Source organism: Crocuta crocuta, unplaced genomic scaffold, assembly GCF_008692635.1.
Source record: "Crocuta crocuta isolate KB4526 unplaced genomic scaffold, BGI_CrCroc_1.0 scaffold445, whole genome shotgun sequence".
Lineage (NCBI taxonomy): Eukaryota > Metazoa > Chordata > Mammalia > Carnivora > Hyaenidae > Crocuta > Crocuta crocuta.
The window spans coordinates 3,374,231-3,402,222 of record NW_027530847.1 but is presented as its reverse complement, the minus strand read 5'-3'; the positions used below and the strand labels follow the sequence as shown (position 1 = coordinate 3,402,222).

The window sequence follows — 27,992 nt, the reverse complement described above, 5'->3', positions numbered from 1 at the left end:
AAAAAAAAAAAAAAAAAAGGAAAGAACAAAACGTACAAGATTGGCAGCCTCATTTCTCCCCTCTTCCCTACTCTTTCCTGGTCACTGATCTGCATTTACTTCCACAAACATGTTTCACTCTCTCTGATTTCCAATTTTGCGCATGCCGTTCCCTCTGCCTGGAATGCTTTTCCCATCCCCTTTACCAGACCAGCTCCCATTTTGTCCTGACAGTCTTTGTGGACCCCAAGTAAAGACGGTGGATCCCACAACTATGCATTCCCAAGGCATCCTAAACTTCTTCCTCTATGATAGTAGAGGAATAGTACTGATATTCTTTTATTATTATGGCAAAAACAAAAAAATAAATCCAGATAAGAATACTTTGGCCAATTGGCTTCAACTGCATTGTTTAAATAAAACAAAACGTTCCAAATACACTTAAAGCAGTTGGGAGTTTCCTCTCGTCTCCCTTCTTCCTTCACTCTCCCTAGAGGAAACCACTATTTGTGAATTTGGTGCACATCTTTCTAGTTGTATTTTTTAAACTTTTAATGCCAATATACCCATAAGTATGTAGAATATACTTTTGTATGTTTATGATTAATACACATGTCCACCTTTAAAAATATTTATCATTCTGCAAGTCTCTTTTATTCACTCAACAGTAGGTTTGGGGATATTTTTTATGTTGATATAGATCTGGACCATTAATTTTTATCACTGTATAGTATTTTTATCAGAATATATTCCATTTTATTAATCCATCTCGCTAGGAGGGGACATTTAGGTTCCTTCTAATACTTCTTATGATTATAAGAATGTTGTGGGGTGCCTGAGTTGGTTAAGCATCCAACTCTTTTTTTAATTTTTATTTTTTGTTGGGATGAGCACTATAAAAATTTATATTAAATAAATATTAAAAATAATTAAAAATTAAAATATGTATTTATTTTTGAGGGGGAAGAGGCAGAGAAAGAGAGAGAGAGAGGGAGGGAGGGAGGGAGACACAGAATCTGAAGCAGGCTCCAGGCTCTGAACTGTCAGCACAATGCCCAATGCAGGGCTCAAACTCACAAGCCATGAGATCATGACCTGAGTCGAAGTAGGATGCTTAACCGACTGAGCCACCCATGCTCCCGAGCATTCAACTCTTGATTTTGGCTCAGGTCATGATCCCAGGGTCGTGGGATGGAGCCCCTCATGGGGCTCTGCACTGAGTGTGGAGCCTGCTTGGGATTTTCTCTCTCTTTCCCTCTGCCCTTCTCCCCGCCTGGTGCTCTCTTTCTCTCTCTCTCTCTTAAAAAAAATGTTGCAATGAACATGCTTGTACATATGACCTCTGAACAAGGATGAAAGTTTCTTTAGGTAAGGATGTCACCTTGCACGTTAGCTCCAAAGTGATAGTCCCTGGGTTGTGCAGCTGTATTCAGATAGCCTATAGAATATATGTCCAGTAATGGAATCAGGTTGTGAGTCTGTGCACTTTTAACTTGACGAAATATTGCAAATTGCCTTCTAAAGTGTGACTGCAACATAGTCAACAGCATATGAAGGCTCGGTTTCCACACATCCTTAAAAATACTTGATGTTGAAACATGTTTTTATTTTTATCTCGATGATGTGTTTAAAATAAAATTTTATACTTGTTTTGATTTACATATCTCAATTTGCTTTCTGGCTACTTGAGTTTCTCCTGCTGAAAGTTCTCTATTCACGTGTTTGTCCATATTTCCTTTGTAAAGAAAGAAAAGGGTAGTCTTTTTCTTAATAGTTTGTAGTTCTTTAAATACTGGTCCTTTGTTATATATGTTGTGGATATTTCCTTTTAGTCTGTAGCTTATCTTTTTTTTAACATTTATTTATTTATTTTTGAGAGAGAGAGAGAGTGAGAGAGCGAGCTAGTGGGGCAGGGGCAGAAAGAGAGGGAGAGAGAGAAAATCCCGAGCAGGCTCTGCACTATCAGCACAGAGCCTGATGCAGGGCTTGAACTCACGAAACCATGAGATCATGACCTGAGCCAAAGTCAGACACTTAACTGCCTGAGCCACCCAGGCACCCTTATAGCTTGTCTTTTAACTGAACTTGCAATGTTTTTTGTTGTATGGCAGTTTCGATTTTGAGAGAGCCACAGATTATTTTTTCTGCCGAATTGCGCTTTATTAAGAAATCCCTTCCCACTATGACATAAAATGTTATATATATTTATTTCTAATAGCCTGAAATATTTGTTTGCATTATTTATTCTTTAACCTGCTTGAATTAGGCCTCTATTTTTCACTCCTACAGAAGGCCAGTTTCTCAATGCCATATACTGAGTTCCCCACCCTTTCCCCATTGATTTATGATGCCATCTTTATTGTACATCAAGTTAAAACACACACACACACACACACACACACACACACGTGTGTCTGTTTCTAGGATCCCCTTATTATTCCACTGATAATTTGCCTCTCTTGGATTGAGAAGGTTTCTCAAAAATCCTGACTGAATTTGGGAAAATACACATCTCTTTGATATTGAGTTTTCCAGTCCATGAACATGGTATATTCCTCTGCTTATTCAGGTCTTCTTTAATGTCCTTCAATGTTTTGTAATATTCCCTATGGGACTATAAACTCCACGAGGGACAGATGCTTGTTAGTTTTGTTCATTGCTGTATCCTCAGAGTCAAGAACGAGGCATGCCATAAGACTAGAGGCTTAATAATTTGTTGTTTAATAAAGTGTCTTGAATATATTTTATTAGCTATGTTCCTACATAACTTGTATTTTGCTATAAAACAAACAACACATTTTTAAAAAACAATTTCTAGTCTGTTGTGGTTGGCATATAGATCCCAGGGCAGTGGAGAAGTGAGGCAAGAAAAGACAGAGAGCCAATACCTGGTGCAATGGCAACTATATTGCTACTTCGCGTAGAGACACGATGGGATTCGTGTTCTACACTTGATCTTAGCCAAAAGGCCGAGAAGCGATAGGATTCGTGTTCTAAAATGCTCTTTAGCTGCAATGCCAAGAGTGAATTGGAATGGATGGTCACTAGCAGACTGGTTAGGAGGCTACTGCAGGCGTGGAGGTGAATCCTGGCATCGAGATGGTGCCCAAGAATTAGAGTGGCTGAGAAATAGAAGTGTCTGGCCACGTTACCAACTGACCAACTGACAAGGTATCTCAGTGAGGCACCGAGTAAAGAAACAGGACCGTTGCATTTACCAAAGACTGGCAACTTTTCAGCCTCGGCGCTCTTAGGTCAAGCGAAACGTAGCTGGAGGAGGAGCAGTAAGTGCCCGCGGAGGAAACCCCGTCTCTGGCCGGGCGCGCCCCCGGGTCGCCGAGGGGAGGGGCTGGGAGAGAAGGACCCAGCGAGTAGGAGGGTCTGGGCCTCGGGGGCGCGCCAGAGCTTTCCGCGGCTCGGGTGAGGCGCGCCAATCGCGCGGAGAGGAGGCTCCTCGGCTCATCCAATGAGAGCGGCGGATCCGGGCGCCCTCAGTCGCCTTGGCAACGGGACGCCGGGGCTCGCGCGCGGCGCGGTAGCAGTTTGGATCTGGCCCTATGGAATCGTGTTATGTCGCGCCCGAAGGTAGGAGTCCCACGCGATCCAGATGCTTTCAACGTCCTTAGAGAGAGGGAGGGAGGCCGCGGAGGGATTCAGACTCGGGGGGGAGGGTTCCCCGCGGAGGGATTCCGGACAAGTGGGAGGAAAAGGAATTCAGAGAAAAGACTTCAAACCCTGGCTTGGCCTCGCGCCGCCGCCTGAGGTGCTGCGCGAGTCCCCAGCCGGCCTTGCTGGCGGGAAAGCTACGAAAATCTGGGATTCTAAACGGTACTCAGCGATTTCGGGGACCCTGGGGGAACCTCAGAGCCTGGAAAAGCTCTTATATATCTACTCATTCCACCCCGTTTGCCTACGCATCCATCCATTCGGAATGCATTCATCCCCAAATGCTAATCAATGACTTCTCTAAACTGAGCCCACTGCTGCCGACGTGAATCAGACAAGTCCCTGCCCTCTTAAGAGTGCACAGGCCAACGCACCCCCTCCCACTTTAAAATGGGGAAAATGCGGGCCAAAGAAGGGAAATGAATTACTCTAGAATCCAACCCTCTCTCCACCAGCCTGCTTCTTATCCCGTGTTCTCTCATGCATGGCACCCCAGTTTCTTTAATTCTATCTCAAAACAAAAAATGAGTAATTACATTGGGCTCACTCAAATAATCCAGGATAATCTCTTTGTTTTAAAGTCAGTTGATTATGTCTGCAATTTTAATTTCCATGGATGGGAAACAACGCAGGCCATCACCTTGTGAGACCCGGGCAGAGGGTCCAGCTAAGCCACTCCTGGCCAGCGGAAACCACAAGATAAATTTGTACTGTTTTAAGCCACTAAATTTGTGGTAATTTGTGAAATTTGTTGTACAGTAATAGAAAACTAATGCAGAGAACAGGTCTGTCCAAACTTTGGGGGTCACCCTGCACAAGACCAGTTCTAATTTCTTTTTTCATACCTGCCATTAGGGATCAGTGTTACCAGGACTGAAGGCCAAACTCTTTTAGACACGGTAGAAGCAAAATAATACCCACTCTTCTTTGAGAATTTGAGAGGCCCATTTTGGATGGAAGAAATTAACTTTGCTCTGAGCCTTTGACCCAGCCCCCTCCCTCCTGGATCGTGGATCTAACTGAATATTCACGTTTCAGCTCCTTCTCACAGAGCCTGCTGAGCTCAGCCCTTAAAACTCAGCCCTCAAAACTGGGGTTGGACCTTTGGAGCACTGATAACTAGGTGTTCCATCATAGGCCTGTGGAAGAGTCCTATGAGGTGGGCCCTTGGGTACTTGGGGATTTATCCCAAGGACCAAGTTGCTGGCCACGTACCTACCAACGTGAACTTGGCCAGGCTGGTCCTTCACATCTCAGGATCTGGGCAGTGTTATGTCTGATGGTTTCAGCATTTTCAGATCCGCGGTAAGTTGAGCTGAGAAAGCAGAGTGGGTGTGCAGAACTGGTTACATCACTTTCCTTTTTTCATTACAGAATCAAAATTACAAGGGCCATGGATTGTCAAAGGGAAAAGAGCGGTGAGTGCCCCATGCAATCCGATAAATGCAGAACGAAATTCTGTCTTCCCTTCCTCCCTTCCTCCCTCCCTTCCTTCTTTCCCTTTTGTCCATCTCCCCGCTCCCCTTCTTTACTTCAATAATGGCAATGATAATAATAACAATCACTGAGAACTTACCATGTGCCAGGCTAGTTGTTTTACCCGTATTATCTCTTTGAGTCTTTACCATGATCCTTTGAAGTAGATACTGCTATTGTGTCCATTTTACAGATGGGGAAACTGAAGCTCAGGGAGGCTAAGTAGGTAACTTGCTAAAGCCTGTAGGATCAGTCAGTGACAAGACTTATTGGGCTCCAGGGCCTGTCTTGTATCTCCCTATGCCCTCCTGCCTCCTTCAACAACCGTGTGATGACTTGATAGCTCCAATGTCAACTCTGCCCCAACCCTCTGCCTCCCTCTGCGGCAATAACCGGGACGCAGAACTCAGCACCTCATTGCACTCTTGCCCAAAGCAGGAGGGAGAGGTGTTGACTTCACTGGCGTTTTTTGTAAGGAGGTAGAGGTTACATCGCACATGCTGTGGCACATATTCTAGATGCTTCTATTCTGTTTCATTAGGTATTTCTGTCCTTTCTAAAGTCACGTCTGGCCACACCACCACTGGGAAGGGCATGCGTGGTCTCTGTCCCATCTCTCGTGCAGTGCCCATCTTCTTTGCCTTCTTTCTCTATGTACTGAGAGAAGTTTGGCACCAATTTCGAATCTCTTACTCTCTTCCGCAGAGCTCTCGTCCAGGTAATGACCCTCAACTTACACCCTCACTTCCACCCCAGCCAAGAAAGGGCACTTCAGTTAACAGGGTCTGTTTTATTAGGGCAGACACCAATTAGAAATGTGTTTAGCTACAAGTAACAGGAAACCTAACTAATAGTAGCTTTAAACAATTGTATTTGCTTTCCTCATATGACGAAGAGCCAAGAGGGCGGGTGCAGGGTTTCCACACTGCCAGAGCTAGCGTCTCTGTGATTGCCTTGACCTTTCCCCTTTGGACACAAAGTGGCTGCCACAGCTCAGGGCTTCATGTCACGATCAAGATGGGTAGAAGTGGGGAGGGAAGCCTCAAGCGTCTTTCTTTCTTTTATTTCTTTTATCTCTTTATTTTATTTTTAAAGTTTGTTTTTGAGAGAGAGCGCGACAGCGTGAGCAGCATGGGGGGCGGGGGAGAGCAGAGAGAGAGAGAGAGAGAGAAAGAGAAGAAGAGAGAGAATACCAAGCAGGCTCCATGCTGCCAGCACAGGGCCCGATGTGGGACTCGGACTCATGAAACTGTGAGTTCATGACCAGAGCCGAAACCAAGAGTGGGTTGCTTAACCAACAGAGCCACATAGGCACCCCATCTTTCTTTATTTTAATCAGAAGAACCAGTGCGTTCCAGGAACCCACCCTCCTTAGCCATCTTATGTGTTTTTTTTTTAAAGTTTTTAAAAATGTTTTATTTATTTATTTCTGAGAGAGAGAGACAGAGAGACAGAGTGAGCAAGGGAGGGTCAGAGAGAGAGGGAGACACAGAATCTGAAACAGGCTCCAGGCTCTGAGCTGGCTGTCAGCACAGACCCCGAGGCGGGGCTCAAACCCATGAACCGTGAGATCATGACCTGAGCCGAAGTTGGTCGTTTCACCGACTGAGCCACCCAGGCGCCCCGACCATCTTATGTTTTTATCTTACTGACCAGAACCGTGTCTCATGGACACCCCTAGCTGTGTCAGTGGTTAGGAATATAAGTTACATAAGTGACGTTATCATATTATTCTGCACTCTGCTTTTGTCACACAAAATTCTATTTTCAGCATTTATCCACATTGGTGCCTGTAGCTCTGGATGCATTTTAATCACTGTATGTGTTCCATTGTACGCTCAAGTTATTTATCTGCTTCCTGTTGAGAGGCCTTCAGTCTGTGCCTTAGAATTGGTTTCCTCCGGAAGCACACCCTGAGTCAAGGGTGTGAGAGCAAGTTAGTTTATTTGGAAGGTTGGAAGGCGATGTCCGTACACATTAATTGGCAGGGCAGTGGGGATGTGAGCAGCCGAGGGAAGGAAACCAAAGAAGGGGGATTACAGACAGGTTATTGCGGTGGGGCTCAGTCCAACTGCAGATTCCTAGGAGATAGTACAGAGCAGAGCACTCCAGACTTGTCCCCACTGAGCGATGAGGAGCTGGAGGATTTATCCATGAACTCCAGTCGCCATTAGTTGTGTGCTGGTGTGGGAGGGGCACTTCGGACCTGCTTCAAGCGCTGGTTGAGCAGAGTGCATGCACAGGAATGGAGAATGCCCGAGGGGGCCACCAACTGTGTGGCTGTAGGTTATATCCGTAAAAAATAGTAATAATTAGGGGCGCCTGGGTGGCTCAGTCGGTTAAGCCTCTGACTTCGGCTCAGGTCATGATCTCACGGTTGGTGGATTTGAGCCCCGCCTTGGGCTCTGTGCAGACAGCTCAGAGCCTGGAGCCTGCTTTGGATTCTGTGTTTCCCTCTCTCTCTGACCCGCTTCCGCTCACGTTCTGTCTCTCTCTGTCTCTCAAAAATAAATAATCATTAAAAAAAAATTTTTTTTAAATAGTACTAATTACAACTGAGCATCCTTGTACATAGAATGCCCAGTGCATATGTGCATAGGTGGGGTATCTATCTAGGGCATAGAGCTAGAATGGAATTGCTGGCCAGAGAGTGTGTGCAAATTCAGTTTCACTAAACACTGCCGTGTGGTTCTCCCAGTACCTTCTACCAGTACAGGAAGAGTTTCCATTTTGGCACATTGTTGCCACATTTGGACTTTTATATTTTTGCCCTTCGAACATGGATGAATAGTAACTGACAGTTTTAGTATGCCAGATTGCTCTCTAAAGATTTATTGGGGCGCCTGGGTGGCTTAGTCGGTTAAGCGTCCGACTTTCGCTTAGGTCATGATCTCGCGGTTCGTGGGTTCGGGCCCCGCGTCGGGCTCTGTGCTGACTGCCGGCTCAGAGCCTGGAGCCTGTTTCAATCTGTGACTCCCTCTCTCTCTGACTCTCCCCTGATCACGCTGTCTCTCTCTCTCTCCTAGAAATAAATAAAGAACATTAAAAAAATATATATATATTTAAAAAAAGATTTATCCGATTTCTAGTTCCATCAGCATTATAATTGTCATATCTCCACATTCTTGTGAACACTTGGTATTTGTCTGATTTTAAACATTCTCCCCGATCTGATGGATATTGAAATTGTATCTCTGCATTGTTTTGGATTAATTTTTAAAATACTCCTTAGTTTACTACTTTATAACAGGGGTTCTTAAAATTTGAGCTCAGGATCTCTTTACTACTTAAAAATTATTGTGGACTCTTGTAAATTTTTGTTTGTGTGCTTATACTTATCATTTGTTATCATAAATATTTAGAAAATTAGAAATTTAAAAATTCTTATTAATTCATTTATAAAGCAATAATGTGCTCATTACCTGGTAGCGTAAATGATGTATATTTACGAACTATAACTGTACTCTCCCTTTGATGAGTAGTAAATGTTTTCACATTTTTGTGTATTTCTTTAATGTCTGGCTTAATAAAAAACATTTGGCTTCCCAAACCTTCTGGATCCAATCTGTTGTGATATGTTGTTTTGGTTGAAGAATAGGAAGAAAATCCAGCCTCGCAAAGACATGTAGTTGGAAAAGGAAGGACTTTGTGTATCTCTGAAAAAGACTTGGGGACCCTGAGGACTGCTTGGACCACCCATCAAGAACTGCTGTTTTAGGGAATTACAATATGCATTCTTAACTCGTCACTCACTGCCTACTGTGAATCAGTATTATACCACTTCCTGCACAGTGTTAGAACCCTAGAACAGCATGCTCTGTTTACTCCCCTCTGGTCCTTTGTGCTGTTATTTTCGTTATGTATTGGAAAAAAATTTTTTTAAATGTTTATTTACTTCTGAGAGAGAGAGAGAGAGAGAGAGAGCAGAGGAGGGGCAGAGAGAGAGGGAGACACAGAATCCGAAACAGGCTCCAGGCTCTGAGCTGTCAGCACAGAGCCCGACGCAGGGCTCGAACCCAGAAACCGTGAGATCATGACCTGAGCCGAAGTCGGACGCTCAACCGACTGAGTCACCCAGGCGCCCAGACATTTTTGTCATGTATTTAAACACTAAAGAAGGTGCTTCAGGAGCACCTGGGTGGCTCAGTCGGTTGAGCATCTGATTTCAGCTCAGGTCATGGTCTCACGGTTCGTGGGTTCGAGCCCCTCATTGAGCTCTGTGCTGACAGCTCAGAGCCTGGAGCCTGTTTTGGATTCTGTATCTCCCTCTCTCTCTGACCCTCCCCTACTCTCTCTCTTTCTCAGAAATAAATAAAACATTAAAAAAATAAAAGAAAGTGCTTCAGGGTCAAGGAAAATTAATCTTTTAGAGATTCAGACATACAAAAATGGATACGTGTGTAGAAAGAGAGAAAGATTGATTGATTTTCCAGATGATGTAAAAATGTTGGGGTTCAGGAACGAACGGTCAAGAAAGAATTGTTGAGACATCTTTGGTGCAAAAAGGCAGTCTTATTAAGCCACGCAGATAGGATCCGTGGGCAGGAAGAGCTGCACTGTGGGCACCTGAGTGGCTCAGTCAGTTAAGCACCTGACTTTGACTCAGATCATGATCTCATGGTTTGTGGATTCGAGCCCCACATTGGGCTCTATGCTGACAGCTTGGAGCAGGGAGCCTGCTCTCTCCCTCTCTCTTTGCCCCTTCCTTGCTTTCACTCTGTCTCTGTCTCTCTTTCTCTCTCTCTCAAATATAAATAAAAATTAAAAATTAAAAAAAAAAAAGGAAAGAGCTGCACTGGGGTTGTGAGGAGTGGCCAGGGCGGGGGTTTGGGATAGTGTAAGTCTCTAAGGAATTTGTAAGCAAGGTTTCCAGAATCTCAAGTAACTAGCTGTTGCTGGGATAAGGTCATTTACTACAGTCTAGTAAAACTTTAGTCATGAGACTCTTCAAATGGATATCAGTGGGCCTTGTGTTTGGAGGATGATGGCTAACACAGAGATAAAGGAAATTTCCAAAGGGATTTTTTTCTTACAGGATCCTAGAGTTCAGGCTAATGTCAGGCGAAGGTTGCCTTTGACATCTAGCAAAGTATGAACATGAGGCAGTTGAGTTTTTGGAGGAAGGTCACTCTGTCTCAAGGACTTATCAATGTGCTATAAGTTGTAAAGAAAGTTCATTTGTTTCCCTTTTGCCTTTGTTCTCCACATCACAGAGGCTGGAAGCCTTTTCCTCTGACCACACTTAGGGCTGGGGACTGATCATTCAAGTCCTCCTAAAGCCGAGTGGAACATGGGTTGGGCTGAAGCTTTAATTACAGTGTGTTTGCTCCAGGCCCAATCTCCTATACGGCCATTTTGAGCCTTTGCTCTGGGAGGGGGTTCAGTGTTTGTTTGTGTTTTTTTGGTTCGTTTTTGGATTCAGTCTGGCAGGTACCACATCATTGTGCAGGAGTATGGGTTTTCTCTCTGCTTTACTATGTTCTCTACTGCTTCTTTCTTAAACAAATTTGCCGCAATGTTGTTTTGGTGTGGTTTGGTTTGCTTTGGTTTTGGAATGGGAATCTTCCAGATTTTGACTTGTTTGACCACCCTCCATAGTGTCTAAGCACAACTGCTTTCTCCTGGTGACTTCTTCTTCATGCTGGCTCATTCCGCCTCTTGGCGGTACTCAGACGGCCCCCAGACCTAGACACTGCTGCACCTCTCTGCTCCCCCACAAAGGGCTTGTTTCTCTCTGGAATCGGGTCAAGCTTTCTTTTGTCCATTGCCCCCCGCCTGCTCTGTAGTCAAGTGTGACATTAATTTTGTACATTTTTTCCCTCCTTGCTACTGTAGGACTGAGAGCCTTTCACATCCTTTTCTGTTACAACCTGAGTATTTTAATTTGCATTTACTTGATTGTTGGGAAGGTTGAGTATCTTTTCTCGCGCTTACTGGGAAGTTTCCCCTGCTTTGAATGGCCTGTTCGATCCTTTAGGCATTTTGTCTTTTTCTAAATGATTTGTAGAAGCTCTTTATGCACTGGGTCCAAATGTCTTACAGATCGTAAGCATTGCAAATGTTTTATCTTCATCTATAGCCAGTCCTTTAACTTTGTTTGTGGTATATTTTGTTACAGAGTTCTGTTGCATATACAGAAAAGCGCATACATCGTAAGTTTACAGCTCAGTGAATTTTCATCAACTTGATACACCCACAGAAACGCCACTCATGTTCTTTCAATCATTTCCCCCACAAAGCTGGCCATTATCCAGACTTCTAATGATGTATTAAATTTTTTAAAAATTAAATATTTACTTTGAGGTAATTGTAGATTTATAAGAAGTTATAAGAAATAATGCAGTGAGGGGCGCCTAGCTGGCTCAGTTGGTAGAGCACACGACTCTTGATGTCAGGGTCCTGAGTTCAGCCCCCATATTGGGTGCAGAGCCTACTTTAAAAAACTGTATAAGAAATAATATAGTGGGGCGCCTGGGTGGCTCAGTCGGTTAAGCGTCCGACTTTGGCTCAGGTCATGATCTCATGGTTTGTGGGTTCGAGTCCTGTGTCGGGCTCTGTGCTGACAGCTAGCTCAGAGCCTGGAGCCTGTTTCGGATTCTGTGTCTCCCTCTCTCTCTGACCCTCCCCTGTTCACACTGTCTCTCTCTCTCAGAAATAAATTTTTAAAAACATTAAAAAAAAAAGAAATAATATAGTGAGTCACCACGTGCCCTGTATTTGATTTTCTCCAATGGTAAACAGAGGGTACAACCCCCGTGCAATATCACAACCAGGATACTGACATCCATATAGTCAAGGAAAGTTCCCATCACTACAGATCCCCAGTCTGACCCTTTTATAGCCACAGCCACTTCCTCCTTCTCCCTTGGCCTTCTTCCTCAATACCACCTCCACCCTGTCCTTGACTCCAAGCAATTGCTAATGTGTTCTCCATTTTAATAACTTTGTCATTTCAAAAAGTTATATAGGGGCGCCTGGGTGGCTTAGTCAGTTAAGCGCACGACTCTTGATTTTGGCTCAGGTCATGATCTCACAGTTCATGGGCTGGAACCCCGCGTCTGGCTCTGCGCTGACAATGAGGAGCCTGCTTGGGATTCTCTCTCTCCCTCTCTCTCTTCCCCTCCCCCACTTGCATGTGCATCCATGCTCTCTCTCTCTCTCAAAAAAAAAAAGTTATATAAATGGAATCGTACAGTATATAATAACATCTTAGGATTGGCCTTTCTCACTCAGCATAATTCCCCAGAGATGCATCCAGGATGAATGTACATATATTTCACTCCTTTTTATTGCTGCCTAAGTCAGTATTCCATGGTATGGATGGACCACTATTTGTTTAACCATTCACCTGTTGAAGGACATCTGGGTTGTTGCCAGATTGGGGCTATTCTGGATAAAGCTGCCATGAACATCCACGCCCAGGTTTTGTGTGGTCCTGAGCAAGCGTTCTGTTGCCTTGTCTTGCAGAGAGCAGAGAGCGTCCATCCGATTCAAGGCCACACTCATGAGTACTCTCATGGACGTCCTTCGCCACCGGCCGGGATGGGTGGAAGTAAAGGAGTAAGATGCCTCCCCACCCCCTGCCAATCCCGGCTCTCCTTCTCTTTGACTCACTGGTCCTTGTCTCCCTCTGTCCTCTCCCAGTCCCTGTGGGTGGCTGCTGGGACTTGTCCCAATTTGGCTGTGACAGGGACCAATATTTATTTAGCGCCCAGAATGTATCAGGCACATTACAGACGCCATCTCTGTCTTGTTTAAGTCTTAGAACCATCCAGCAAGATATGATTATGATCAGAGGTATCAAGCCAGTTGTTGAAGGTCACACAGCACATACGTGTCAGAGTGGGATTCACTCCCAGTTCCACTGCACTATTCCATAGCCAGTGTCCTGGAGCCTTCTGGAGAATCCAGGATACGGCCATCACAGACTAGCTGGCTTGAAATCCTCCAGGGATGCCAGGTCCAGGTCAAGGGCTGCTCTTCCCTGGCCACTTACTAATCCTGTGACTTTGAACAAGCTACTTGACTTGTTCTTGTTACTTGTTACAAGTTACTTGATAAGCCTGTGTCGCTTCCTCTACGCTGGACCCTGGGGATGCTGAGATGAACAATGCCTGGCACATAGTAGGTGCTCATGTTAGTGAGGGCTAAGGTTTGGCTGTGTGTAACAGAGACCCAGAGCAAAAGAGGCTTTGACGGACTAGAAGTTTCTTTATCTCTCCCACTAAAGTCCCAGTGTAGGAAGTTCAGAGATGGTATAGAAAGTTGGGTCCCTCTGCTTCCGTCTTTCCATTCTGCTATCCCTTGAGTGAAGCCTTTCTTCTCATGGTCTAAGGTGAAGCTTCAGCCCTACATCCACAGGGCAAGCAGCAGTAGGTAGGAAGGAGACAAGAAGGTACACGTCCTGCTCTTGAAGGACACAGCCCGGAAGCCAGACTTAGCCTGGCTGCAAGAGAATCTGGGAAATGTAGTTTTCATTTTGGAAAATGTGGATTACATTTTCCCAGGTAAACGTGGGGAATTCTATTACTGTAGAGAAAGCCAGGGGGGGGCTGCCCTGAACTGGTGCTCAATAAATACTGTTGCATAACAATAGCTAAGCCCTTTAGACACTCTTTATTAGCAGTTTACATGCATGACCTCTGAATCGTCCGGCAAGCCTTCTGGGAGGTGCTATTATCATACCCATTTACTGGGCAACGGGACACCTGGACATGGAAGAGTAGAACATGCCATGTTTGGGGTCACTTGGCTTGTCAGGGCTTGGACTGCACCTAGTCAGTGTGCACAGTCCCAGACTCATCTCCACCCTAGCAAACCATGGCCACCCCCTCAAGGCTCCTCATGAACACGCTGCTTGCCCCTCAGCTGCACCTCCGTGGGCCCCAGGCCCTCAGCAGTGCTGAGGGCCTTACCTCGTGACCTTTGTCCCACCGACCCCCAGTGAAGGGGACTGGGATTTCTACTGGTGTGACGTCAGCTGGCTCCGGGAGAACTTTGACCACATCTACATGGAGGNCCCCACACTCAGTGTGGAACCTAACAACAGGGCTCGATCCCACAACCCTGGGATCGTGACCTGAGCCAAAATCAAGACTCAGACACTCAACCGACTGAGCCACCACCAGGCACTTCTCATGGTGCTTAAAATACAGGAATTGAGATTTGTGACTCGGTGGCTCCAGAGTCGGTAGAGGACACAGTGGCAGCCTGTGTTAGCTGCTGCGAAGTCAAGGATGAACGCTTTCTAAGCCACCAAAGAGAAAAACAGTGCATAACGACTGCTGAGCGACGAGAAGGACAAAACAGAATTAAAGTGACGACCAAACAAAGGCAGGAAAGAAGACACGCGCCAAGAAGTTACAGGGGCGTTTCAGGCTGTGAACCGACGGTGTGCGACACCGTAGCCATAGGAGAGGCCACACTATGCGTTTGCCAAACAACAGAACTTCACAGCAGAGCGAACCTTCATGCACGCAAACTGAAAACCACATGTCGTCCAGGAGGCGCGGGGTCCCCAGGACGGGCTGAAGAACGTAAGCAGAGACCCTAACCACATTGTAAATGTCCATAATCGCTCCACTTGCAGGACGGGTGTAGACGCGCACAAGTCCCTTGGAAGTTAGCAGAATCTGTAAAACCAAAGGCAGGAGAAACAGCACCGCGTCACTGATCTGCGTCCTGTGGCTGTGCTGCTAACAGCTCCAGTACCACGAGTCGGTGCTGGGCGGCCGGGGGAGGCCGTTCCTCTCTGTTGTCTGTGGGGGGAGGGGAGAAGGGGAGAAAGGGAGACTGAGTCTGTCAGTTCGTGTCATCGGTCGAGGCAGGGAGTGCAAGGACCAGAATGGAAAAGCATAACGGGATTCAGGGTACGTGCCAGGTGGGGAACATGTGCATGAGATACATGATGGGTTAAAGAATGTGAGAGGGTAAGGATCTAACCCCTGAGCAACAGGCTATTTTGGGGCAGGGACTGAGGTCACCGGCTGGTTGGCATTTCAACACTACAGATGTGAGGGGCAGCCTGGCTTGGGGGGGAAAGGGCCGAGGGAGGAGGATGCTTGGGCAATCCGGTGATTTCAGGGAAGAGACACGTTGAGCAGTCGGGAGTCTGGAGCTGGGAGGGAGGTCCCAGAAGAATCAGATCACAAAGATGGGACTGGAGGAGCCAACGAGGCAGAGATTTGAAAAGGTTAGTGCAGCTTAGAAATTAGGAACGTGGGTGCGCCTGGGTGGCTCAGTCAGTTAAGCGTCCGACTTCGGCTCAGGTCATGATCTCGTGGTTTGTGGAGTTTGAGCCTTGCGTCAGGCTCAGAGCCTGGAGCCTGCTTCGGATTCTGTGTCTCCGCCTCTCTCTGCCTCTCCCATGCTCGTGCTCTGTCTCTCTCTGTCTCTCAATAATAAAAATAATTAAGAAAAAAAGTTAGGAACGTGAACTTTGGAGTCTGACAGGCTTGGGTCACAAAACTTCCGTTCGCTGGGTGGCTCTGGGCAATTGCCTTCGCCTTTCTGAGCCTCGCTTTTCTCGCCTGTAAAGTGGGGACAGTTATAGAATAGCAGGCTCTCAAACTTACTCTTACTGTTATTGCTCCTTCGTGGGCCAGAGAATGGAGGCTGTGGGAGGCAGTGGCGATGGTTGGGGTTGGGAGGTGGAGCCGGGCAGGGGACATGAGCATGAACAGCCTGTCCGCCCGTCCCGCTGCCCAGCTGACCCGCAAAAACTACATGGTGAAGAACCTGAAGCGGTTCCGGAAGCAGCTGGAGCGCGAGGCAGGGAAGCTGGAGGCGGCCAAGTGCGACTTCTTCCCCAAAACCTTTGAGATGCCGTGTGAGTACCACCTGTTCGTGGAGGAGTTCCGCAGAAACCCAGGGATCACCTGGATCATGAAGCCTGTGAGTGCCCAGTGCCCGGTGCTGGGACCAGGGGGGAGGGTCAGGGGCAGGGAGGGCTTCCAGGCTCCAGAACAGAGCGGGGGTCCTTCATGGCACATCTCAGGTCAGAACGCTGCCTGGGATCTCAGCCTTAGATGCACCATCTGCCTCCCCCAAAGAGCTGACTTTGTCTCCTCTTTGCAGTGTTTGGACCCAGCAGCTATGACTGCTAGCACACAGTAGGTGCTCAATACGTGTTCACTAGATGGAAAAGTGATCCTCAGACAAGAAGGCAGGGAATCCAGAGCCTGCTGGAGCTCAGATCCCCACCCCTCTTCCTAAGAGAAAATGGCGGCAGTCAGGCCATGCCAAGCACTTTGCCTGCATGGCCTGATTCTCCGGATGGTTCTTGGGATGAGATATTTCCTCGTTTTATTTTATTTCATTTTTAAATGTGTATTTATTTTGAGAGAAAGAGAGAAAGAGAGCGTGTGCGCACTTGCGTGAGAGCAGAGGGTGGGGAGAGGCATAGAGAGAGAGAGAGAGAGGGAGAAAGAGAGAGACTCTGAAGCAGGATTCTTGTGGGGCTCGATCTCACAAACCATGAGATCATGACCTGAGCTGAAATCAAGAGATAGATGCTTAACCAACTGAGCCACCCAGGCACCCCAATATTACCTCAGTTTAAAGATGAGGGGACTGAGACCCATTTATTCAAGCACACGTGCCAGGCATAGAACTAGGCGCTAGGGACACAGCTGTCAGCAAATCGGAAGTGGGTCTCTATCTTCGTGAGTGCAGATAATACAGAAGACACGTGTGTGAGTACAGTTGTGCTAAGTGACACTAGACAGCAAACAGTAGGAGGCTCCCCACTGCGCCAGGCTTTTCTGAAGACAGATTGGGCTCCAAGGCCAAACCACTTAGTTCAAATACTGCCTGTACCTCTTCCTTGCTGTGTGACCTCAGACAGGTTGCTTAACTTCTCTGTGCCCTGGTTTTCCCATCTGCAAAGTGAGACTGTAGTACCTGTCACATAACGTTGTCGTGTGATTGAGTTGAGGCAGGTAGAGCACACATTGAGCACTCCATAAATGATAGCTGCCATTGTTATTATTAAAAGAATTAGTATTGGCCTTGGCCTGAAGGGTGCAGGGGAGTCAGCCTGCTGAAGGGCAGAGGTAGGGAGGAGCATTCTGGGATGCACAAAGGCCTTGCACCCAGAGGTAGCCAGCCCTTCGGGGATCAAGAAACTAAGTGGAGGGTAAGTGTGGCAGGCCACCTACCAGCCCTTCGATTCTTCCTCGTGCCAGGGCTGATTTCTCACCACAGAGCCACCATAGCCTTGAATGGCATCATCAGGGCCCCCTAATATTTTCTGGGTTGGGAATGTGCCAGGCCCCGGGAAGGGAGCTGGAGGGAGGAGGGGGGGCGGCAGCCCTTGCTTGTACAGCTGGGGACTGGGCCTGGGGTTGGCCGATACACATGTAGCCAGGAGCACAGCTGCTTGGAGGGGGATTCAACGTGCCAGACAGATACAAACTCCGGATGCTCCCCCCTGGGTCCCAGCCAGCATGTATGTACCCGGCCTGCTGCTCCTGTCCCCGTGAGGCCTGTGGGGAGAGGCCTGCGTCCCCTTCTCTGCAGCCAAGAGGGACGAGGGACGGGTTAGGCAGCTGAGGCTCCAAAGCTCAGGGCGGTTCCAGCTCCCAGCATTAGCCTCTCAGACAAATGGTAATTTGTGCTAATTGGGAAGAGCAATTGCATATTAAGTTGATTCCTTTCCCAGCCCGCAGCCTTTGTTAGAGGCAGACACAAGACAGCTGTAATTAAGAGGAGGCATCGTGGCTGCGTGCGTGCGTGTGTGTGTGTGTGTGTGTGTGTGTGCGCGCGCTCCTGAACAGCTACGCCACCCTGTCTGCAGTGTGGGGAGCAGAGAGTGGGTGCTCTGGGCTCTGACTCTGTACCCGCCCCTTACAAGCCACCTGACCCCGAACAGGCTCCCCAACCCCTCGAAGTCTGCGTCCTCATCCGTGAGGTGGAATTAATGAGTGCACGTACCTGACGGGGTTGTGGGAGAATCTCATGTGGTCATACATGTCACACACGTGAGGTATACAAGTTACGTAAAGGGTTTGGCATTTAGGCGCCCAGTCGCTGACCACTTTTACAGGTATTCCCAAGAGTCCGGGCAACGCCTCTTCCCCTGCCCCTGGAAAGCACGCAGTCGGTGCTCCCCAAACCCAGAGGCACCCACAATCTGGTTAAAGGCAGAGATTGACTCAGCAGGTCTGGGGCGGGCCTGAGAGTCTGCCTGGCTAACCAGCCCCCAGGTCAGGCCCTTGCTGCTGGTCCCCGGACCACACTTTGAGGAGTGAGACCGTACCAGAGTACTGTTCAAACCTGAGAGTGCGTCAGAATTTTCTGGAGAGCTTATTAAAGCCCCCTTGTCCCTCCCCCAGTGTCTGATTCAGTAGGCCTGGTATAAGGCCAAAGATTGTGCATTTCTAACCATTTCCCAGGTAGAGCAGCCAGGGCTCTCCAGAGCCGCAGAACCACGAACCCCTGGGATAGAGTGTTAGTCCTGGGATCCTGTTGTTTGGAATCCTTCGGGGTGGGGAAAATGAAAAAAAAGAACATTACTTTAAATTCAGAAAATAGAAAAAAATTCCCAAATCCCTCCACTCTTCCCACAAGGCCTGTCTCCGGGAGCCAGTTTGTCCCCGTGCGCCCACACACAGGAGTTTTCGCATAGCTGCCGAGGCGGCGGGGCGGGTCAGGGCAGCCGCCGGCCCGCCTTTCCCTCCGGAGTCTCCCCAGGCCCTGCTGAGGGCAGGGGTGATGAGGGGGCGAGTTGGACTCAGAAGGCAGTAAGCAGCATCATCCCCTCCCTGCCACCCTCAGGGACCCCTCTTCCCACCCAGCCCGAGCCCCAGCCCGTCTCCGAGTATAAGAACAAGCCCTTGCCATTGCCATTTAAAAGTCCAGTTGATGTAAAAATTGCATCGATCCGCACTTGTTTTCCATCGAAACGTTCTCCCCAGCTACCAGCGCAGGGCCTCTGGGTGGGCGGGAGGTAGGCAGCAGGCGGACTGCCCTTGCTCGGCCGGCCTCCCTCATGGGGCTGGGGGCCAGGCGCTGGCTGTCTGTCAGCCCCCCTGCGTCTGCAAAGCTGGCCTAACCCTTCACCCTGGCCCTTCCTCCTGAGCAAACACTAGGTGGCTTTCAGCTCTGGGGGCCTCGGCCCAAATTGCAGGACAGGAAGGGCAGAATTTATCATTGTCTCTCAAGTTTCCCCCAGCCACGGCTTCTCAGACCCTTTCACTGCAATCTTCCAAGAGGTGGGAGATGCCTTGGGCAGTAAATAACAGAAATCACAGCAAAAGGGGGGCCCAAATGAGAGGGCAGGGCTCCTGAACTATTCTCCTCCCTTGGGCCTCATTGGCATCTGGTAGAAATCATGTTTCACACAGTCACAAAATCATGTGTTAATTTATTTATTTATTTTTAATTTTTGAGAGAGAGAGAAACAGAGCATGAGAAGGGGAGGGGCAGAGAGAGGGGAGACAGGATCTGAAGCAGGCTCCAGGCTCTGAGCTGTCGGTACAGAGCCCGACGCGGGGCTCGAACTCACAAAGAGTGAGATCATGACCTGAGCTGAAGTCAGTACTCAACCAACTGAGCCACCCAGGCGCCCCACAAAATATTGTGTTTAAAAGAATAAAATAGTTTGGTTATAAAAAGAAGGAAGTCTACTGAGAAACAGTTATCAAACGGTTAGTCTGGGTCCTCTGAGAAACAGAGACGAGCATGCTAGGAGTTTTGCCTGTGAGAAACGGGGAGGGAGTGGACGGAGGCGGCCGTCAGACTCCAGCGAGGGAGAGGGGGAAGGAAGAGCAACATCCAGAGGCCGGTCAGCAAGGCCTGGGGGAGGCCTCAAGCCAGAGGAGGCCCCTGTCTCCCAGGGGTGGGCCAGCCCTCAAGTCCCCCTCGGTTCTCAGTCGGCGGCAAGAGCGGCCCCTGCAGGCGGGGCCCCACAAGCGCAGCGTGGACTGCAGTGTCTTCTCACAACGGCCACGCAAACTATTAAATGTTTTTAATGCAGTAGCAACATATGTGCTTTTCATCGTCAATGTAAGAGAGTCTAACAGCAGGCCCCATTGTCACCATAATTTCAAAGTCACCAGGAGCTGAAACAATACTTTGAGATGCCTGCGACTGTAATGTGATCTAAAAATATCCAAGATTTCTTTTGAAAGCAAAATCACAGGCGTGGCTGATACCACTAGGATTTGTTGTCCGCCTTCATAATGGAACGCGGTGGGAAAATCTGGTTAGGATGAAAAATTTTCTTCGCATTCAAGTTTACAGACCCCAGGACATTTCCCTTACCGATGAAAAGTCGACTCAGGGGCCGTTTCAACATCACCGGACAGCTGGACGTCATCACTGGTTCCCACCCCGTTGGGCTGGCTGCTCCTCTTGGTCACAATGTGGCTGCCAAGCTCTAGCTTCACCACCTCACGCCTCCACTATTGCCGCAGGATTGAAGGAACACCCTGGTCTGGTGTCCCTTTTGAAGGAGACACAAACTTCCCGGAGGTCACCGCAGTAGACTTCTGCTGGCATCCTGCTGGCCCTGGCTGAACCGGTCACATGGTGGGGGCATGGGACCATCACAGGCATCAGACCTCGCAGAGGACAGGGCCACCAGGAAGAGGTGATCCAAGTGAGGTTCGGTTGGGAGCGCCTGGCTGGCTCCGTCGGTAGAACTTGTAATTCTTGATCTCAGGGTCGTGAATACAATCCCCATGTCTGCTGTAGAGCTTACCTTAAAAAACAAGCAAACAGGGGCGCCTGGGTGGCTTAGTCGGTTAAGCGTCCGACTTTCGCTTAGGTCATGATCTCGCGGTTCGTGGGTTCGAGCCCCGCGTCGGGCTCTGTGCTGACTGCCAGCTCAGAGCCTGGAGCCTGTTTCGGTCTGTGACTCCCTCTCTCTCTGACCCTCCCCTGCTCCCGCTGTCTCCCTCTCTCTCCTAGAAATAAATAAAATATTTAAAAAAAAAAAACAAGCAAACAAATACCCAAATGGAGTTCTGTCGGCAGAGAAAAAAGGGAATTTTTTTCCCCTACTCGTCGTTGCTGAGTAGACCACCAACTACGTCTGTAACACCCAACGAATGCCACACAATGAATGCCACACAATGAACGCCTCATGAGAAATGACCCCCAGGGCCAGCGTGTTGAGGACCATGAATGGCCACAGGTGGTACAAAATCTAAGTATGGCTCATTCCAATAACGCATTCATATTATTTTCCAACTGAAAACATATCTTTTCATAAAAATAATATAACTTACTCCCAGATTATCAAGCAAGACTGATACTCCCGGGGGGCAGGACCATGCTGACCATGTGATTTTGGGGACGCCCCGGCACGTGGCAGGAGGAGCATGCGTTTCCGTCTTGAGAAGCACAGATTTAACTCCCTGGGGTTGTCACCTACCGGCCGGGTAACCTTGAACAGAGTGATTGGCCTTGTTCCTTGGTTTCCTCGGCTGCAAAATGGGGATGATGTTAATGCCTACAGAGAAGATTTTTTTTTTGCCGAGCTTTAAGGAGCTGATGCGTGTAAATCTTTGTGCCTGGCACGCGGGAAACTTCTTAGCGGCTCCTCTTAGAAACCATTCCCCTAAAGTTAGTGTTCTGGTTCTGTCCCCATGCCCCAAAACTCAGTGGCCTGAAATGAAAATCCTGTCTTATTTATTAGCTGGTGAGCTCTAGTTTGGGCAGCATGTATGGGACTGGAGACATTTTCGTGAACGGTTTTGGAAACTACGGTCTGCTGGAGCTAGGTAGTAGGTGATTTCCCGTCTCGACAACCCCGGTATATCACCAGGTAGGAAGTTTACTTTTCACTCTGAGGGTTATTCCCTTAGGAGGGCATCTCCTGGACCAGGCATGTTTGCTAGTATAGTAGCGATGCTTCAAACAATGAAGGCATTTTTATCATCTCGGATAACAAGAAAGCCAGAGTTCCAGGAAGCTCCAGGTTTGGGGATGTGCTCAGTGATGCTATGAAAAGCCCACATTCCTCATCTTTCTTATCTATCATCACTCTGCATCCTCAGCTATTGGCTTTCCTCTGTCAGGCTCATCACCTCCTTGGTGACGGTTGTCTGCCTCACCTCCCCAGACTGTAGCATTCAAAGAAAGAAGGAAAGGAGCCAGACATCTCTTTCTCTCTCTCCTTTCCTCTCTTGCTCCCTCCCTCTCTTTCTCCTCCTCCTCAACCCCAACATATTTTTAAAATGTTTATTTATTTATTTTGAGAGGGGAGGTGGGGCAGAGAGAGAGAGAGAGGGAATCCCAAGCAGGCTCCGCTCTGTCAGTGCAGAGCCTGACGCAGGGCTCGATCTCATGAACCATGAGATCATGACCTGAGCCAAAATCAAGAGTCAGACCCTTAACCAACTGAGCCATCCAGGCACCCACCCCAATATTGTTAAGAAGGAAGAAAATAGTTCTCAGAAGCCTCAGAGCCTCAGGCAGATACCTCTTTAGGTCTCATTGACCAAAACTAGTCGCATGGTTCCAGAGAGCTGCATGGGAGGCTGACAACACAGGTGTCTGGTCTTTCCAGAAGGAAGGGGAATGGCTATAGGGAAGGCAGCCAACAAAGGTGGAGGGGTGGAGGGGGGGTCCTAGATCCAAAGGCAGGAACCTTAAAAAAGACTTCTTTTTTAAAAATGTTTTATTTATTTCTGAGAGAGAGAGAGAGAGAGACAGCGTGAGCAAGGGAGGGTCAGAGAGAGAGGGAGGCACAGAATCTGAAATAGCCACCGGGCTCTGAGCCGGCTGTCAGCACAGAGCTGGACACGGGGCTCGAACCCATGAACTGCGAGATCATGACCTGAGCCGAAGTCGAACGCTCAACCAACCAAGCCACCCAGGCGCCCCAGGAAAGACTTCTTAATTGAAGTTTAGTAAACAGAATATGCCCCGATTACAGGGGCACAGCTTGGTCAATTTCATGAGGCGGGCACACTTACATAACAAGCACTCAGCTCCCTTCCGACCCTCTCCCACTCATGACCCCCTGGGTCCCTAACAGCATAGATTCATTTGTCTGCTTTGTTACTTTGTGTAACTGGAATCCTGTGCTATGGCTCCGCTGCATCTGCTTTCTCTCCCTCAGCACTGTGTTCAGGAGATTCATCCGCACCTACGCGGTCCATGCAGTTTTGATCATCACTGATGTAGATACCATCCCATTGAGTGCGTTTTTGTCCACTTGAGATTTTCAAGGTTGGAGTTATTGTGAATCGTCTGCCACATGTCCTGCATGTGTCCATGGGTGCCCGGGGTTTCTGCCGGGCGGGTGGCCCAGGAGAGGAATTGCTGGCTCAGAGCAGGTGCCTCTGTTCAGCTGTAGTGGAGGCTGCCCGTTTCCAAACAATGTGCACGCCCACCAGCAGTTGTGAGCTCCGGTTTCTCCGCCACCTCGCCAACACGTGCTGTCGTCTGTCTTTAGTTGTCACCGCTCTCAGGGAGTGTGGAGTGGCATCCTCTTGGGGTGTTCGTCTGCACTTCTGTAGGGCTAGTGAAGTGGAGGGACTCTTCGTGGTTTACGCTGGGTCATCTCTTTCTACATGAAGTGAACATAAGTCTGCCGTGTGGCTGTGAACTGTGGGAAGCCCTTGATGCGCGCCGACTACCAGTACTCCCAAGGTCTTGAGGGCACCCCATCTTCTGGGGGTGCACAACCCCAAATCAGCCGCACAGCACAGCAGGCAGAGAAGGGCTGGGTCTCAGCTCCCGCTGCCCCCATGACGGGGAGCCCTGTGGACAGCCTGCCCAGCCACGCCCGACAGCCCTGCCTGCCCCTACATTGTACAGAGAGCATCACATCGACCGACTTGGCCATGCGCAGAGAAGAACAGAGGGAAATGAGAGTTTGCATTCCCTGGGTGCCTTCATGCCAGAGAAAAGACGACTTGAGGGGATCCAGATCACCCAAGGGGCTGCTCTGGGGCCCAGGAGTCAGGTTTGTTTTAGAAAGCCCTACGGGGTGGGGCGCCTGGGTGGCTTAGTCGGTTAAGCGTCCGACTTTCGCTTAGGTCATGATCTCACGGTTGGTGGGTTCGAGCCCCGCGTCGGGCTCTGTGCTGACTGCCAGCTCAGAGCCTGGAGCCTGTTTCAGAGTCTGTGACTCCCTCTCTCTCTGACCCTCCCCTGCTCACGCTGTCTCTCTCTCTCTCCTAGAAATAAATAAAACATTAAAAAAAATTAAAAAAAAAAAAGAAAGCCCTACGGGCAAGAGCCAGGCTGGCAAATTTTATCTCCACACAGGTTAGGCTGTGAAAGCTCCCTGAAACCTGGGTCACTGCTATAGCATAATGCCTAGCACACAGTAGTCACCTCATGTATACCTTTGGGATGACTGCTTAATAGAGCAATCCTGCAACAAATGAGCTGCATCAGGAGGTAGGGGGAGGGTAGCGAGCTCCCTGGCAGGTGACCATTACTGAGGGATTTCACAGGGGGAGTAATGCCATTGGTGCTGACTGCTCTGCATGATATTAAAGATCTTTCCAGCCCCTGGACTCTGTGAAGCCATGAATTATCCATACTGGGATTCAGTAAAGGCAGACTGATCAGTATTAGCTGAAGCAAAACCTAATTAGGGAGGCAAATTGATTTCCAAAAAAAGAATTGGATGATGTGTTCCCAAGACTGTTAGAAATGGTTTTTTAATTGTCTGCTCTTTTGTATTATTCATGCCATTGTATGCCTTTGTGAGCTAAGTCGGCTTCTCCTTTCCTCCCCGCTTGCCTCTCTCCCTCCCGCCAGCCAGGCTTAGTGCGTTCTCTGTGGCTGGTCCCTTGGGGCTGGGCTGGGCCATTCCTCTGGGGATAGCTGGAAGCCCATGGGACAGAGACTGAAAAATGGGGGGGGAGGTGCCCCAGGCACAGGGGACAACAAAGAATCACACAGAGCTGAGAGCGGACCTTTCTGCCCTCACCCCCACCCCAGGTAGCCCGGTCACAGGGAAAGGGCATCTTCCTCTTCCGGAGGCTGAAGGACATCATGGACTGGAGGAAGGTAAGCTTACCTCTCCCCCTTGCTCCTGAAATCTCCCTCTGCCCTTGCTGCAATGAGGGGCCCCTCCTTCCCTCCTTCAAATCTTGGAGGGATGGCAAAGGAGGGTCCCTGAAGCCAGACTGCCTGGGTTCAAATCTTGATTTTGCCCCTTAAAAGCTGTGTGACCCTGGGCAAGATACTTCACCTCTCTGTGCCCACGTAAATGGGGGATAGTAGTGATAGTACCCACTGAGGATGAGTTACTATGCCTAAAACCCGAGAACATTGCCTCTGTACCTGGGTCTCCTGCTCACCTGGTTGGGGAGAGCTTGGCTGACTCTGCAAATCCCAGGCTGCGCCCCTCTCCCCACGACCCCTCCTTATCCCAGGATGCGGTGTAGTAGAGATCCCGGTTCCGATCCTGCCTCGGCCACTCAGCCGCTGTGTGGCCTTGGGAAAACTGCTGACCCCCTCTGAACTTTAGAGACGATAATGGTGCTACACAACCAGCACCTGCCGCATGAGCAGGTGCTCAGTAAATGAATTCTCCCCTCGTCTGTGTGTCTGCTTCCTCGCATGGAACCATCAGGGTACTGCCGGGAAGAAGCTCACCAGCTCAGAGGCCCAGCCAGCCCGGGGCACTGTCAATCCGTATGGCGGCCATGTGAGTACAGGTGCTAGGTGGCCCCCGGGGCCCAGGAGGGGACGGCCTGGTTACCTCTGTCTTGAAGCAGCTTGGTGGTAGAGGCTGTGGGGTGGGGTGGAAGTATGTGTGATAGTAGGTGTAGAAAATTCTGCCCTGGGGTCCCAGGGGCTCCCTGCCACCGGGCCATCGTGTGTGACCTCACCAAGTGTTTGCCACTTGCCTTTGGGCCTCAGTTTTCTCACAAGGTTGCTGTGAAGGGGGCAGTGGCTGAGGAAGGGCTTTGCGGACCGTACCGTGAGAGGTGTGAGAGAGAGCATTGCTGGGCTGGCCAGGAAAGAATTCGCAGGCAGAGAAGGGAGAGGCACCTGTATGGTGCTCTAGGCAGCACAGACCAATGGAACTTTCTACAGAGGTGGAATGGTGTGGGCCTGTGCTCTCCGGTATGGGGACCACTAGCTACGGCTGACGCTGAGCACCTGAAAAGCAGCTGGTGTCCCTCAAGGACTGGATTTTACATTTCTTTTCTTTCTTTCTTTTTTTTTTAATCTACATAGCATTTACCATTTTAACGGATTCTAAAGTATATAATTTAGTGGCATTACGTGTAACCAGCACTGCCATCCACCTACAGAACTCTCATCCGCTTCCAGAACTCTGTCCCCATGAAACACTAACTCCCTGCTTCCCAGAACCTGCCCCACCACCCCCACAGCCCAGCCCCTGGTAACCACTCTTCTACTTTCTGTCTCTGTGGATCTGACGCCTCATCTAAATGGACTCACGCAGTATTTGTCCTTCTGTGTCTGGCTTATTTCACTTAGCGTAATGGCTTCAAGGATCATCCACTTGATGGCATTTAAATTCACTTACTTTTAATCTGTTTAAATGTAAATAGACAGCACAGGTCTAGAGGTTAAATGTGGAAGCTCTGGGCCCAGCCTGAGGGTCCCCGCCCCCAGCTGTGCCAAGGAGCAGCTGTGTGACCTTGGGCAAGTCACTCCCCCTCTCTGCTTCAGTTTGCTCATCTGTAAAATGGGGGATAACATTAGTCCTTTCCTGATAGGGTTGATTTAAAGACCAAACGATATACCCCGAGGAGAGTGCCTGGCGCAGTGCCTCCTGCACTGGAAATGCTCCGTGAATGTTAATAATAGTTATTGTTACAACCAGGACGCAAGAGGTTCTGATGACCAGAGGGATGAAATCCCCGTGGAGAACTACGTAGCTCAGCGCTATATCGAAAATCCCTACCTCATTGGAGGTGAGGTGGCTGTCTCTGCCCAGAACAGTGTCCGCCACTTGGCTCCTCTCACCGCCTCGGAAACGTCTCCCTTCCCTCCCCCGGTGACCCCATCCTCTCTCGTGGTTTTCAACACCCCCAGATGCCAGTGACCTCCCAGCTCGCTGTCTCCAGCCAGGACCTCATCCCGATAGCCAGATCCTGATGTCCCACAAACCCTCGGGCACCTCCCGGCAACTCAAGCCCAACATGCCTGAGATCCAACCCTCGCCCTCCCCTGCCATGGGGCTCATTCCCCAGCCTTCCCATCGGGACACAGCCCCTCCGGCCCCTGGTTGCTAAGCCAGAGGTCGGAGACCTCTCTTCCCCCACCTTGTCTGATCTCCTTCAAGCTCCCACGCGCTCTTGAATCCATGCGAGCATCTCCATCGTGGCTCTGGCCAGTGTCCCTCCCGACCTCACCCATGCCCACTGCTGCCCTGGTCCCCCGTGCTCCGCTCCAGCACAGCCGCCAGGGGGACAAGGCACCCCTCAGTGGCTTCCCACTGTTGTTAAAACGAAATCCAAAAACTGCGCATGATCTGACCTCAGTGACCTCATCTCCTTCCACTCTGCCCTGGGACCAAGCCTTCTGCCCCCTCCGGGCTCTCTGCTCAGGCGGTTCCCCCTGCCCCGAGGCCCACCCCCTCTGGCCTAGGGGGCACCTCTCTTCCTCTAGGTCCCCACTTCTCCACGAAACCTTCCTCCACCCTGTGTCTGCAGCCTTTCCCCCGCATTAACCCCTCCCCACCCGTCACCCTCTCCTTGTACCTCGCGTGCGTTTACTAGCGTTTGCCTCTGCATCTCCACTGCTCTAACCCCCAAACTAGCAGGGTGCCTGGCACGCAGTCAGTCGGTGTTGCATGGGTTCTTTCCTTGCCTGACAGGCCGCAAGTTTGACCTGCGCGTCTACGTGCTGGTGATGTCGGTGAGTAGCTAAGGCGGGGTCCTCCTCCAGCAGCAGGTAAGGAAGAAAGAGCGCTGGGAGAT

General features: G+C 49.3%; 1 protein-coding gene across 1 annotated transcript in view; it reads left to right on the top strand.

The window, feature by feature from the left end:
• The first annotated feature begins 3,522 nt into the window (after positions 1-3,522).
• Positions 3,523-27,992, top strand: part of TTLL9 (tubulin tyrosine ligase like 9) — a 37,058-nt gene continuing 12,588 nt past the window's right edge. The window contains exons 1-9 of the mRNA XM_077769382.1: positions 3,523-3,564; positions 5,020-5,063; positions 12,589-12,681; positions 14,066-14,153; positions 15,829-16,014; positions 25,030-25,098; positions 25,667-25,741; positions 26,894-26,984; positions 27,890-27,930. Coding sequence (XP_077625508.1) covers positions 3,550-3,564; positions 5,020-5,063; positions 12,589-12,681; positions 14,066-14,153; positions 15,829-16,014; positions 25,030-25,098; positions 25,667-25,741; positions 26,894-26,984; positions 27,890-27,930 — 702 coding nt within the window. The 5' untranslated portion in view covers positions 3,523-3,549. The remainder of the gene's footprint in view (positions 3,565-5,019; positions 5,064-12,588; positions 12,682-14,065; positions 14,154-15,828; positions 16,015-25,029; positions 25,099-25,666; positions 25,742-26,893; positions 26,985-27,889; positions 27,931-27,992) is intronic.